This window comes from Pelophylax lessonae (genome assembly GCF_965119305.1).
Source record: "Pelophylax lessonae genome assembly, chromosome: 7".
NCBI classification, from domain to species: Eukaryota; Metazoa; Chordata; class Amphibia; order Anura; family Ranidae; genus Pelophylax; species Pelophylax lessonae.
This window is the reverse complement of record NC_138774.1, coordinates 17,738,518-17,752,483: the sequence shown is the minus strand read 5'-3', so window position 1 is coordinate 17,752,483 and position 13,966 is coordinate 17,738,518. Positions and strand designations below refer to the sequence as shown.

Below are 13,966 nucleotides of genomic sequence, written 5' to 3'. Positions count from 1 at the left end.
TTGTGTCTTTCAGATCCGTCTGATCAGGCTCGTAGGAATGATGATGCTGGTGTTTGCCAGGAAGGAACACTTCAAGCACATCCAGGAGGTTGCGGCGGAGTCTGTAGGCACGGGGATTATGGGAAAAATGGTAAATATTCTACAACAGGTGGCATTGTCCAAGAGATATGCGAAGATATTGCCTTGCATCAATCTTGTTGCTGTATATTACTGCACTGCTCAAGGAGACTGGACTATATATACCAGTGACGGCAAACCTTTGCACCCCAGATGTTTTGGAACTACATTTCCCATGATGCTCATGCACTCTGCAGTGTAGTTGAGCATAATGGGAAATATAGTTCCAAAACATCTGGGGTGTCAGGTTCGCCATCACTGATGTACACTTTACGTCAGTCCCTGCCCTCTAGGACAGGGGTGCTCAACCTTTGGAAGAGCGGGGCCACTTAAAGTGGATGTAAACCCTCACATATATACCCAGTGAAGTGAACAGCCTCAGATGATACACAGAGATGAAACAAATTTCCCTACATACGTTCTACTTGTATGTCTTCAGTATTCTAGACTTTAGAAAGTGCACGTCCTGTTAGAATTTTCTCTTCCTGATTCATCTGTGGGAGGTAAGTTTGGCCATACAATGTCAAGACAGTTGATTGGAGGAAAGGCATAAACCTCCTCTCCCCATAGGGAGACACATTAAAGCGGAGTTCCACCCAAAAGTGGAACTTCCGCTCTTTTGCTTCCTCTCCCCCTCCGGTGCCACATTTGGCACCTTTCAGGGGGGAACGGGACAGGTTCCCTTCCCCACTTCCGGAATACGGCACCGCGGCGCCGTCCCCCGGAAGTTCGGGCCCCTCCTCCTTCCTCCGCCGCCGAGCCAATAGGAATACGCATCACACTTCGTGCATGCGCAGTAGGGACCCACAAGGCTTCACTGCTGGGTTACCTTACCTGCAATGGCGGCGGCAGCACCCGACAGCCAATGGAAACGGCGGCGGTGCCGACATCGCTGGACTCCAGGACAGGTAAGAGTCCTAATAATAAAAGTCAGCAGCTACAGTATGTGTAGCTGCTCACTTTTAATTTTTGGAGGGGGAGGCGGAATTCCGCTTTAAGAGCTGGGCTGTGAATAGGCCAGCTGTCTGCTAATCTATTTTATAGCACCCACCCCACACAAAATTCAGCCTGGTTTTATCTCAGTTGACGGAGAACTTGTCAGAAGTTATCATGCTGATAACAGAGGAACGGAGCAGGAGAAAGCTACAGGACTTAGGGCTTTGAAGAGAGATAAGTAAACAATACAGATCTATGTGCCCAGGTCAAATTTACTGAATAGGGTTTACATCCACTTTAAGTGATTTGGTAACCAGTCGCAGGCCGCAATTAAATGAAATAGTTCAGAATTTCACATTTTTTATTTTGAAAAGCATAATGAACACTTTCCTCCTGCACCCGCTGAATGCAGGTGGGAGGAAGAGGAGGAGGAGCTGGCTTTCAGTGGCTGCAGGAGGAAAATGGAGAGGATCGGTTCCTGTATAATGCCGCCTTTGCCCTGTAAACTAGCCCTTACTGTCCTGAGCCCTCTATAAGGCTTCTTTCCTACTGATGCTGTGCGGTTTACCTGCACTGCGGATGCAGCACAGTGCACCTGCTGCTTTTTTGTGGGTTAGTTGCGCTTTGCTGTAGACTTGTATCTTGCAGGTGTGGTGCACTTTCTGGAGCACACCACAAAACACCTGCATTCAGTTTGAGGTCAAGGGCCACATCAGAGGGCTCCGATGGCCACGGGTTGAGCACCCCTGCTCTGGGAGCTTACAATCTAAGGTTCCTATCTCACAGGTATTCATACTCATACTAGGATCAGTTTAGACTTGGACCAGTAAACCTATCAGCCAAGTACTTGGAGTATGGGAGGGGACCAGAGTACCCGGAGGAGCCTCACACAAGCACAGGAAGAACATGGAAACTCCTTGCAGATAGTGCCCTGGCTGAGATTCGAACTGGGGACCCCAACATTGCAAAGCAAATGGGCAAACCTATAAGCCACTGTTCATTACAGTATAACTAAAGGCAAAACTTTTTTATTTTTTTTCATTTTGGATGGAGTGGAGATGGATTAGAACCCCTGTGAGGTTTTTATCACTGTCTGTGCCTCGTTTAGGGACATTCGCCCTCTCTATTTGTCCTATTTACCATTATCATTGAAAGTAAAAGTAAGAGAAAATCCCAAATTTTGGGTTGTCCTCAGAAATGTAATAGAGGGGAAATCATCAAATGGGGACACTAGTTTTGGTGAAGAAATTCCCTTTAATGTTTGACAATGGGTCAGGCTATGAAGGGAACTCTCTGCAGTGGAACAATGATGGCGTAAAAAAAAATCTGATAGGGGTTATAACCCTCCATTGCTCTATCCAAAATGAAAAAATATGTTTTGCCCATAGTTCTACTTTAAATGTTTTCCGAACAGTATGTAAATCCACTTTATGTGTAACAAAAAACTAGTGATAACCTGGTAAAAGTAGCAGTGACATCATCACTGCACTGTACATAGCCAGTACAGAGCTGTGGGAGGAACCCATTGACTCCACCCACTACAGGCTGCCCTGCAGAAGGAGAGAGCAGAGCTGTGGGAGGGACCCAGCAGCTCCATCCACAACAGGCTGCCTGTAAAAAACTACAGGAGGGGGCGGAGACCAGACCAGTCACCCTGCACAGGAAGAGAGCATAGCTGTGGGATGGACCCAGTAGCTCCAACCCACTACAGGCTGCCTGTAGAAATATACAGGAGGGGGCAGAGACAAGACCAGTCAACCTGCACAAGGAGAGAGCAGAGCTCCACCCACAACAGGCTGCCTGTAGAAAAGTAAAGGTGGGGGCAGAGACGAGACCAGTCACCCTGCACAAGGAGAGAGCATAGCTGAGGGATGGACCCAGCAGCTCCAACCCACTACAGGCTGCCTGTAGAAAACTACAGAAGAGGGCGGAGACAAGACCAGTCACCCTGCACAAGGAGAGAGCATAGCTGAGGGATGGACCCAGCAGCTCCAACCCACTACAGGCTGCCTGTAGAAAACTACAGAAGAGGGCGGAGACAAGACCAGTCACCCTGCACAAGGAGAGAGCATTGCTGTGGGAGGGACCCAGCAGGCTCCATCCACAACAGGCTGCCTGTAGAAAACTACAGGAGGGGGCGTAGACAAGACCAGTCACCCTGCACAAGGAGAGAGCAGAGGTGTGGGAGGGACCCAGCAGGCTCCATCCACAACAGGCTGCCTGTAGAAAACTACAGGAGGGGGCAGGGACATGACCAGTCACCCTGCACAAGGAGAGAGCAGAGCTCCACCCACAACCGGCTGCCTGTAGAAAAGTAAAGGAGGGGGCGGAGACGAGACCAGTCACCCTGCACAAGGAGAGAGCAGAGCTGTGGGAGGGACCCAGCAGGCTCCATCCACAACAGGCTGCCTGTAGAAAACTACAGGAGGGGGCAGGGACATGACCAGTCACCCTGCACAAGGAGAGAGCAGAGCTCCACCCACAACCGGCTGCCTGTAGAAAAGTAAAGGAGGGGGCGGAGACGAGACCAGTCACCCTGCACAAGGAGAGAGCAGAGCTGTGGGAGGGACCCAGCAGGCTCCATCCACAACAGGCTGCCTGTAGAAAACTACAGGAGGGGGCAGGGACATGACCAGTCACCCTGCACAAGGAGAGAGAGCAGCAGTGAGCGGTCTTTATTACAGGAAGGAAAAGTCTCACACCGGATTACTGCACAGATCTGGAAAAAAAAAAAAATTACACAGAGATTCAAGGAGAATACGCATGTCCATTGTATTCAGTCAATATTAGCTTATCCCGGAGTTCTGCTTTTACTCAGATGTCTGCAGACCTCTTCAGCACTGGACTAATATTTGGGGAAGGGCCCTATGTTTTGTCTTGCTCTGCTTGTGGACTCCCCCAACAGCCCCCGATGCTGGTATGGTTACGTTACATTAGCTTGTAGTCTATAGGGTGTGCACATCCTTCTGTGACAACACTGTCAAGGAGCTCCTTGGACATCAAATGGGGCAAGTGATAAAAAAAAAGGATGTGAGGAGTAGTTACTTAGTATCTTATTAGTGTTTTTTTTTAAATGCTGTTGCACTTCAAGAATATACCCCCCGGCATGTGTCACTGTATAACGTGTGTCTCGTTCCTCCCTCTTTAGGGTAACAAGGGAGGCGTGGCTGTCAGGTTCATCTTCCACAATACATCCTTCTGTTTTGTGAACTCTCACTTGGCGGCACACGTGGAAGATTTTGAGAGACGCAATCAAGATTATAAGGATATCTGCGCACGGCTTAACTTCTCCTTGCCAGACCAGAATGCCCCCACTCCAAATATCATGAAACACGAGTAAGTTCTTTCTTGTGCCAGCCCTTGTGAAGTTCAGCCATGGAAATATTGTCTTATCTGTCATCTTTTTATCGAATCGGTCACTTTACACGTTAGATTTTTGCTCTAAAACAGAAAAAAAAAAGGCTGACAATTTTGAAAAAAAAAAAATTTTCTACCTTCTGCTATAATACATATAGTTGGGCAAAAAAGTATTTAGTCAGCCACTAATTGTGCAAGTTCTACCACTTAAAAATATGAGAGAAGCCTGTAATTTTCATCATAGGTACACTTCAACTATGAGAGAGAAAAAAAAATCCAGAAAATCACATTGTCTGATTTTTTAAAGAATTTATTTGCAATTTATGGTGGAAAATAAGTATTTGGTCAATAACAAAAGTTCATCTCAATATTTTGTTAAATACCCTTTGTTGGCAATGACGGAGGTCAAACTTTTTCTTCACAAGGTTTTCACACATTGTGGGGGATCATTGTCATGCTGAAAGACCCAGCCACGTTGCATCTTGAATGCCTTTGCTAAAGGAAGGAGGTTTTCACTCAAAATCTCACGATACATGGCCCCGTTCATTCTTTCCTTTGAAGGGACCTAGATAGTAGCATGGAAGGAGGTGATGAGGGAACTAGAAAGCAGCATGTGAGGAGGTGACTAGGGACCTAGATAGTAGCATGGAAGGAGGTGATGAGGGAACTAGAAAGCAGCATGTGAGGAGGTGACTAGGGACCTAGATAGTAGCATGGAAGGAGGTGATGAGAGAACTAGGGAGCAGCATTGAAGGGGGTGATGAGGGAACTAGGGAACAGCGTGGGAGGAGGTGATGAGGGAACTAGCGAGCAGCATGGGAGGAGGTGATGAGGGAACTAGGGAGCAGCATTGAAAGAGGTGATGAGAGAACTAGGGAGCAGCATTGAAGGGGGTGATGAGGGAACTAGGGAACAGCGGAGGAGGTGATGAGGGAACTAGGGAGCAGCATTGAAAGAGGTGATGAGAGAACTAGGGAGCAGCATTGAAGGGGGTGATGAGGGAACTAGGGAACAGCATGGTAGGAGGTGATGAGGGAACTAGGGAACAGCGGAGGAGGTGATGAGGGAACTAGCGAGCAGCATGGGAGGAGGTGATGAGGGAACGAGGGAGCAGCATGTGAGGAGGTAATGAGAGAACTAGCGAGCAGCATGGAAGGAGGTGATGAGGGAACTAGGGAGCAGCATGGGATGGGTGATGAGGGAACTAGGGAGCAGCATGTGAGGAGGTGATGAGTAAACTAGCGAGCAGCATGGGAGGAGGTGATGAGAGAATTAGGGAGCAGCATGGGATGGGTGATGAGGGAACTAGGGAGCAGCATGTGAGGAGGTGATGAGAGAACTAGGGAGCAGCCTGGGAGGAGGCTATGAGGGAACTAGGGAACAGCATGGGAAGCGGTGATGAAGGAACTAGGGAACAGCGGAGGAGGTGATGAGGTAACTAGCGAGCAGCATGGGAGGAGGTGATGAGGTAACTAGTGAGCAGCATGGGAGGAGGTGATGAGGGAACTAGGGAGCAGCATGTGAGGAGGTAATGAGAGAACTAGGGAGGAGGTGATGAGGGAACTAGAGAGCAGCATGGGAGGAGGTGATGAGTAAACTAGCAAGCCACATGGGAGTAGGTGATGAGGGAACTAGCAAGCAACATGGGAATAGTGATGAGGGAACTAGCAAGCAGCATGGAAGGAGGTGATGAGGGAACCAGGGAGCAGCATGGGAGGAGGTGATGAGTAAACTAGCGAGCAGCATGGGAGGAGGTGATGAGGGAACTAGGGAGCAGCATTGAAGGGGGTGATGAGGGAACTAGGGAACAGCATGGTAGGAGGTGATGAGGGAAATAGGGAACAGCGGAGGAGGTGATGAGGTAACTAGCGAGCAGCATGGGAGGAGGTGATGAGGGAACTAGAGAGCAGCCTGGGAGGAGGCGATGAGGGAACTAGAGAGCAGCATGGGAGGAGGTGATGAGGGAACGAGGAAGCTGCATGGTAGGAGGTGATGAGGGAACTAGCGAGCAGCATGGAAGGAGGTGATGAGGGAATTAGGGAGCAGCATGGGAGGGGTGATGAGGGAACTAGGGAGCAGCATGAGAGGAGTTGATGAGGGAACTAGGGAGCAACCTGGGAGGAGGCGATGAGGGAACTAGGAAGCAGCATGCGAGGAGGCGATGAGGGAACTAGAGAGCAGCATGGGAGGAGGCGACGAGGGAACTAGAGAGCAGCATGGGAGGAGGTGATGAGGGAACTAGGGAGCAGCCTGAGAGGAGGCAATGAGGGAACTAGCGAGCAGCATGGGAGGAGGTGATGGAATTAGGGAGCAGCATGGGAGGAGGTGATGAGGGAACTAGGAAGCAGCATGGGAGGAGGTGATGAGGGACCTAGAGAGCAGCATGGGAGGAGGCGATGAGGGAACTAGAGAGCAGCATGGGAGGAGGCGATGAGGGAACTAGGGAGCTGCATGGGAGGAGGTGATGAGGGAACTAGGGAGCAGCATGGGAGGAGGTGATGAGGGAACTAGGAAGCAGCATGGGAGGAGGCGATGATGGAACTAGAGAGCAGCATGGGAGGAGGTGATGAGGGAACTAGGGAGCAGCCTGAGAGGAGGCGATGAGGGAACTAGAGAGCTGCATGGGAGGAGGCGATGAGGGAACTAGGGAGCAACCTGAGAGGAGGCGATGAGGGAACTAGAGTGCTGCATGGGAGGAGGTGATGAGAGAATTAGGGAGCAGCATGGGAGGAGGTGATGAGGGAACTAGGAAGCAGCATGGGAGGAGGCGATGAGGGAACTAGAGAGCAGCATGGGAGGAGGTGATGAGGGAACTAGAGAGCAGCATGGGAGGAGGTGATGAGGGAACTAGAGAGCAGCATGGGAGGAGGCGATGAGGGAACTAGGGAGCAGCCTGAGAGGAGGCAATGAGGGAACTAGCGAGCAGCATGGGAGGAGGTGATGGAATTAGGGAGCAGCATGGGAGGAGGTGATGAGGGAACTAGGAAGCAGCATGGGAAGAGGTGATGAGGGACCTAGAGAGCAGCATGGGAGGAGGCGATGAGGGAACTAGAGAGCAGCATGGGAGGAGGCGATGAGGGAACTAGGAAGCAGCATGCGAGGAGGCGATGAGGGAACTAGAGAGCAGCATGGGAGGAGGCGATGAGGGAACTAGAGAGCAGCATGGGAGGAGGTGATGAGGGAACTAGGGAGCAGCCTGAGAGGAGGCAATGAGGGAACTAGCGAGCAGCATGGAAGGAGGTGATGGAATTAGGGAGCAGCATGGGAGGAGGTGATGAGGGAACTAGGAAGCAGCATGGGAGGAGGTGATGAGGGACCTAGAGAGCAGCATGGGAGGAGGCGATGAGGGAACTAGAGAGCAGCATGGGAGGAGGCGATGAGGGAACTAGAGAGCAGCATGGGAGGAGGCGATGAGGGAACTAGGGAGCTGCATGGGAGGAGGTGATGAGAGAATTAGGGAGCAGCATGGGAGGAGGTGATGAGGGAACTAGGAAGCAGCATGGGAGGAGGCGATGAGGGAACTAGAGAGCAGCATGGGAGGAGGTGATGAGGGAACTAGGGAGCAGCCTGAGAGGAGGCGATGAGGGAACTAGAGAGCTGCATGGGAGGAGGCGATGAGGGAACTAGGAAGCAGCATGGGAGGAGGCGATGAGGGAACTAGGAAGCAGCATGGGAGGAGGTGATGAGGGACCTAGAGAGCAGCATGGGAGGAGGCGATGAGGGAACTAGGGAGCTGCATGGGAGGAGGTGATGAGAGAATTAGGGAGCAGCATGGGAGGAGGTGATGAGGGAACTAGGAAGCAGCATGGGAGGAGGCGATGAGGGAACTAGAGAGCAGCATGGGAGGAGGTGATGAGGGATCTAGGGAGCAGCCTGAGAGGAGGCGATGAGGGAACTAGAGAGCTGCATGGGAGGAGGCGATGAGGGAACTAGGGAGCAACCTGAGAGGAGGCGATGAGGGAACTAGAGTGCTGCATGGGAGGAGGTGATGAGAGAATTAGGGAGCAGCATGGGAGGAGGTGATGAGGGAACTAGGAAGCAGCATGGGAGGAGGCGATGAGGGAACTAGAGAGCAGCATGGGAGGAGGTGATGAGGGAACTAGAGAGCAGCATGGGAGGAGGCGATGAGGGAACTAGGGAGCAACCTGAGAGGAGTTGATGAGGGAACTAGGGAGCAACCTGGGAGGAGGCGATGAGGGAACTAGGAAGCAGCATGCGAGGAGGTGATGAGGGAACTAGAGAGCAGCATGGGAGGAGGCGACGAGGGAACTAGAGAGCAGCATGGGAGGAGGTGATGAGGGAACTAGGGAGCAGCCTGAGAGGAGGCAATGAGGGAACTAGCGAGCAGCATGGGAGGAGGTGATGGAATTAGGGAGCAGCATGGGAGGAGGTGATGAGGGAACTAGGAAGCAGCATGGGAGGAGGTGATGAGGGACCTAGAGAGCAGCATTGGAGGAGGCGATGAGGGAACTAGAGAGCAGCATGGGAGGAGGCGATGAGGGAACTAGAGAGCAGCATGGGAGGAGGCGATGAGGGAACTAGGGAGCTGCATGGGAGGAGGTGATGAGGGAACTAGGAAGCAGCATGGGAGGAGGCGATGAGGGAACTAGAGAGCAGCATGGGAGGAGGTGATGAGGGAACTAGGGAGCAGCCTGAGAGGAGGCGATGAGGGAACTAGAGAGCTGCATGGGAGGAGGCGATGAGGGAACTAGGGAGCAACCTGAGAGGAGGCGATGAGGGAACTAGAGAGCTGCATGGGAGGAGGTGATGAGAGAATTAGGGAGCAGCATGGGAGGAGGTGATGAGGGAACTAGGAAGCAGCATGGGAGGAGGGGTGATGAGGGAACTAGAGAGCAGCATGGGAGGAGGCGATGAGGGAACTAGAGAGCAGCATGGGAGGAGGTGATGAGGGAACTAGGGAGCAGCATGGGAGGAGGTGATGAGTGAACGAGGGAGCAGCATGGGAGGAGGTGATGAGTGAACGAGGGAGCAGCATGGGAGGAGGTGATGAGTGAACGAGGGAGCAGCATGGGAGGAGGTGATGAGTGAACGAGGGAGCAGCATGGGAGGAGGCGATGAGTGAACGAGGGAGCAGCATGGGAGGAGGTGATGAGTGAACTAGAGAGCAGCATGGGAGGAGGGGTGATGAGGAAACTAGAGAGCAGCATGAGTGGAGATGATGAGAGAACTAGGGAGCAGCATGGGAGGAGGTGATGAGGGAACTAATGAGCAGGGGAGGAGGAGCAAAGAGGAGGATTTGGATGGTATTTGGAGACAAGCTCAGTGATGTATCCCAGGATGGAGTTTTGGGTGGTTTATTTGTTAGTATTTTGAATTGTAATCGCTGGGCAAGCAGAATCCAAAGTTGGGATTGGCTTCATATGATAAGACAAATTATTCTTCAAACATTTTTTCCTTTATCTTTCATTGTGAGGATTTCTAAAGACATTTTAGAGATCTTTTCTGTACCTTTTGCTCTGTAGACTCCTATACAGTGGGTACGGAAAGTATTCAGACCCCCTTAAATTTTTCACTCTTTGTTATATTGCAGCCATTTGCTTAAATCATTTAAGTTCATTCTTCTTCCTCATGAATGTACACATAGCACCCCATACTGACAGAAAAACACAGAATTGTTGACATTGTTGCAGATTTATTAAAAAAGAAAAACTGAAATACCACATGGTCCTAAGTATTCAGACCCTTTGCTGTGACACTCATATATTTAACTCAGGTGCTTTCCATTTCTTCTGATCATCCTTGAGATGGTTCTACACCTTCATTTGAGTCCTGCTGTGTTTGATTATACTGATTGGACTTGATTAGGAAAGCCACACACCTGTCTATATAAGACCTTCCAGATCACAATGCATGTCAGAGCAAATGAGAATCATGAGGTCAAAGGAACTGCCTGAAGAGCTCAGAGACAGAATTGTGGCAAGGCACAGATCTGGCCAAGGTTACAAAAAGATTTCTGCTGCACTTAAGGTTCCTAAGAGCACAGTGGCCTCCATAATCCTCAAATGGAAGACGTTTGGGACGACCAGAACCCTTCCTAGAGCTGGCCGTCCGGCCAAACTGAGCTATCGGGGGAGAAGAGCCTTGGTGAGAGAGGTAAAGAAGAACCCAAAGATCACTGTGGCTGAGCTCCAGAGATGCAGTCAGGAGGTGGGAGAAAGTTGTAGAAAGTCAACCATCACTGCAGCCCTCCACCAGTCGGGGCTTTATGGCAGAGTGGCCCGACGGAAGCCTCTCCTCAGTGTAAGACACATGAAAGCCCGCATGGAGTTTGCTAAAAAAACACCTGAAGGACTCCAAGATGGTGAGAAATAAGATTCTCTGGTCTGATGAGACCAAAATAGAACTTTTTGGCCTTAATTCTAAGCGGTATGTGTGGAGAAAACCAGGCACTGCTCATCACCTGTCCAATACAGTCCCAACAGTGAAGCATGGTGGTGGCAGCATCATGCTGTGGGGGTGTTTTTCAGCTGCAGGGACAGGACGACTGGTTGCAATCGAGGGAAAGATGAATGCGGCCAAGTACAGGGATATCCTGGACAAAAAACCTTCTCCAGAGTGCTCTGGACCTCAGACTGGGCCGAAGGTTTACCTTCCAACAAGACAATGAACCTAAGAACACAGCTAAAATAACGAAGGAGTGGCTTCACAACAACTCCGTGACTGTTCTTGAATGGCCCAGCCAGAGCCCTGACTTAAACCCAATTGAGCATCTCTGGAGAGACCTAAAAATGGCTGTCCACCAACGTTTACCATCCAACCTGACAGAACTGGAGAGGATCTGCAAGGAGGAATGGCAGAGGATCCCCAAAATCCAGGTGTGAAAGACTTGTTGCATCTTTCCCAAAAAGACTCCTGGCTGTATTAGATCAAAAGGGGGCTTCTACTAAATACTGAGCAAAGGGTCTGAATACTTAGGACCATGTGATATTTCAGTTTTTCTTTTTTAATAAATCTGCAACAATGTCAACAATTCTGTGTTTTTCTGTCAGTATGGGGTGCTATGTGTACATTCATGAGGAAGAAGAATGAACTTAAATGATTTTAGCAAATGGCTGCTATATATCAAAGAGTGAAAAATTTAAGGGGGGTCTGAATACTTTCCGTACCCACTGTATATAAACACTTTCTTAGCAGTGGTAAGCTTTGGTGTTGGGAAGTAACACAGTTCTGTCCTTACTTTTGCTCACAGCGCGGTGATTTGGTTAGGAGACTTGAACTACAGGCTTTGTAAATACGACGCCATGGAAGTAAAGACCATGATTGCTAAAAACGACATTAACACTCTGCTGCGGTTCGATCAGGTAAATAAAAATGCATTTATCTTTTATTGCAAGATAGAAAAAAGTATAATTCTGCAGCCAGGTCAGCAGTGTGCCTTTAGAAGGCTGCTGTGAAAGGGCTGTTATTAAAATAAGGAAACGGACCATTTAGAGTCGTGTTATGATTGGCTCTTCAGATGTGTATAAAAATAGGAAACACTCATCATGTCAGTTCATCTGGGTGCAGTTCAGACATCTGAATCCCAAACAGATGAAGTCATCAACCATCAGAAACTCATGCAGCTTCCTTAAAGCTGAACTTCACCCTCTCAATCAGTAATGACTATTTTAACCACTTTACCACCGGAGGATTTTGCTGTCTTACGTCTGGGCCACTTTTTGCGATTCGGCGCTGTGCGACTTTAACTGACAATTGCGCGGTCGTGCGACGCCGTACCCAAACGAAATTTACGTCCTTTTTTTCCCACAAACAGAGCTTTCTTTTGGTGGTATTTGATCACCTGTGCGATTTTTACTTTTTGCGCTATAAACAAAAAAAGAGCGTTTATTTTGAAAAAAATAACAATATTTGAAATTCCCCCCAAAAAAATGTAAAAATCAAATTTTTTTAAAATTTTTGGCCAATTTGTTTTCTGCTACCTATGTTTGGTAAAAAAAATCATGATAAGCGTATTTTGATTGGTTTGCGCAAAAGTTATTGCGTTTACTAACTACGGGAAAGATTTCTGTCATTTTTGGTGTTTTTTTTTTTAACGTGTAATGGCGGCGATCTGCGATTTTTTTTTTTTTTTTTTTTTTTTGCGGGACTGCGACATTGGGGCTGACAGATCGGACCCTTGACTGACATTTTTGACACTTTTGGGGGTACCAGTGACATTACTGCAGTAATCAGTGCTATATATATGCACTGTTACTGTAAAAATGACACTGGCAGTGAAGGGGTTAATTTTATTGGAGAGGGAGGGGTTAATGTATGCCTGGTGCTTACTGACGTGTGGGGGGGGGGGAGGTGACTTTGTGAGACAGGGACAGATCGGATGTCCAGCTATGCTGAACACTCCGATCTGTCACTTAGGAGATCCGCCCGCTCTGTTTACACACAGCGGGCGGATCTCCAGACTCGATCCCCGACGATCGGGTAAGAGCAGCGGCGATCGCCGCTGCTCCTCCCCTGGCCCGACTCCCGCTGTGAATGAACACATTACAGGGGGAGGAGTCCAGCGACGTAGGTCTACGTCGCTGGACGGGATCGTGGCAAAGTGCCGCAGTAGCCTCCATGTGAGCGGAGGTAAAGTGGTTAAATCCTTATGTGGCTAGCATTAGTAAATACAGCTGCAAGAAAAAGTATGTGAACCCTTTGGAATGATATGGATTTCTGCACAAATTGGTCATAAAATGTCATCTGATCATCATCTAAGTCACAACAATAGACAATCACAGTCTGCTTAAACTAATAACACACAAAGAATGAAATGTTGCCATGTTTTTATTGAACACACCATGTAAACATTCACAGTGCAGGTGGAAAAAGTATGTGATTCCCTGGACTAATGACATCTCCAAGAGCTAATTGGAGTGAGATGTCAGCCAACTGGAGTCCAATCAATGAGATGAGATTGGAGGTGTTGGTTACAGCTGTCCTGCCCTATAAAAAACACACACCAGTTCTGGGTTTGCTTTTCACAAGAAGCATTGCCTGATAGGGCTGAACGATAGTCGATGTGATATCGACTATCGTGCTGCGTGCGTGGGCGATAGTCACATCGCTGAACATACGATACTCAGTGGTGGTAGAAGGTAGCAGAACACAGCCCCACATCCGTCCCACATGTTCAGTCTGCCTGCCCGCAGCTAGTTCTCCTGACTGAGCGGTGAGCAGCGCTCCGTGAGCAGCCGCACAGCTAACCAATCACGCGTGCCTGCACACCTGATTGGTTCGCTGTGCCGCTACTCGCAACGTGATTGGTTCGCTGTGCCGCGCTCACCGCTCGGTCAATAGAATTAGCTGCAGGGCAGACTGAACATGTGGGACAGATGTCAGGCTGTGTTCTTCTACCTTAGGTAAGTCTCTCTGCATTGAAGGGGACACGGCATGCTGGTCACTACATTGATGGGGGCCATGCTGGTCACTACATTGATGGGGGCCATGCTGGTCACTACATTGATGGGGGCCATACTGGTCACTACATTGATGGGGGCCATGCTGGTCACTACATTGATGGGGGCCATGCTGGTCACTACATTGATGGTACATT

The 13,966-nt window shown here is 49.5% G+C and overlaps 1 protein-coding gene across 2 annotated transcripts in view; it reads left to right on the top strand.

Moving 5' to 3' along the window:
- Positions 1 to 13,966, top strand: part of OCRL (OCRL inositol polyphosphate-5-phosphatase) — a 194,325-nt gene that overhangs the window by 101,953 nt on the left and 78,406 nt on the right. For both annotated transcript variants that reach the window (XM_082263610.1, XM_082263609.1), the window contains exons 10-12: positions 14 to 130; positions 4,202 to 4,389; positions 11,621 to 11,732. In XM_082263610.1, the coding sequence (XP_082119736.1) occupies positions 14 to 130; positions 4,202 to 4,389; positions 11,621 to 11,732 (417 nt within the window). The remainder of the gene's footprint in view (positions 1 to 13; positions 131 to 4,201; positions 4,390 to 11,620; positions 11,733 to 13,966) is intronic.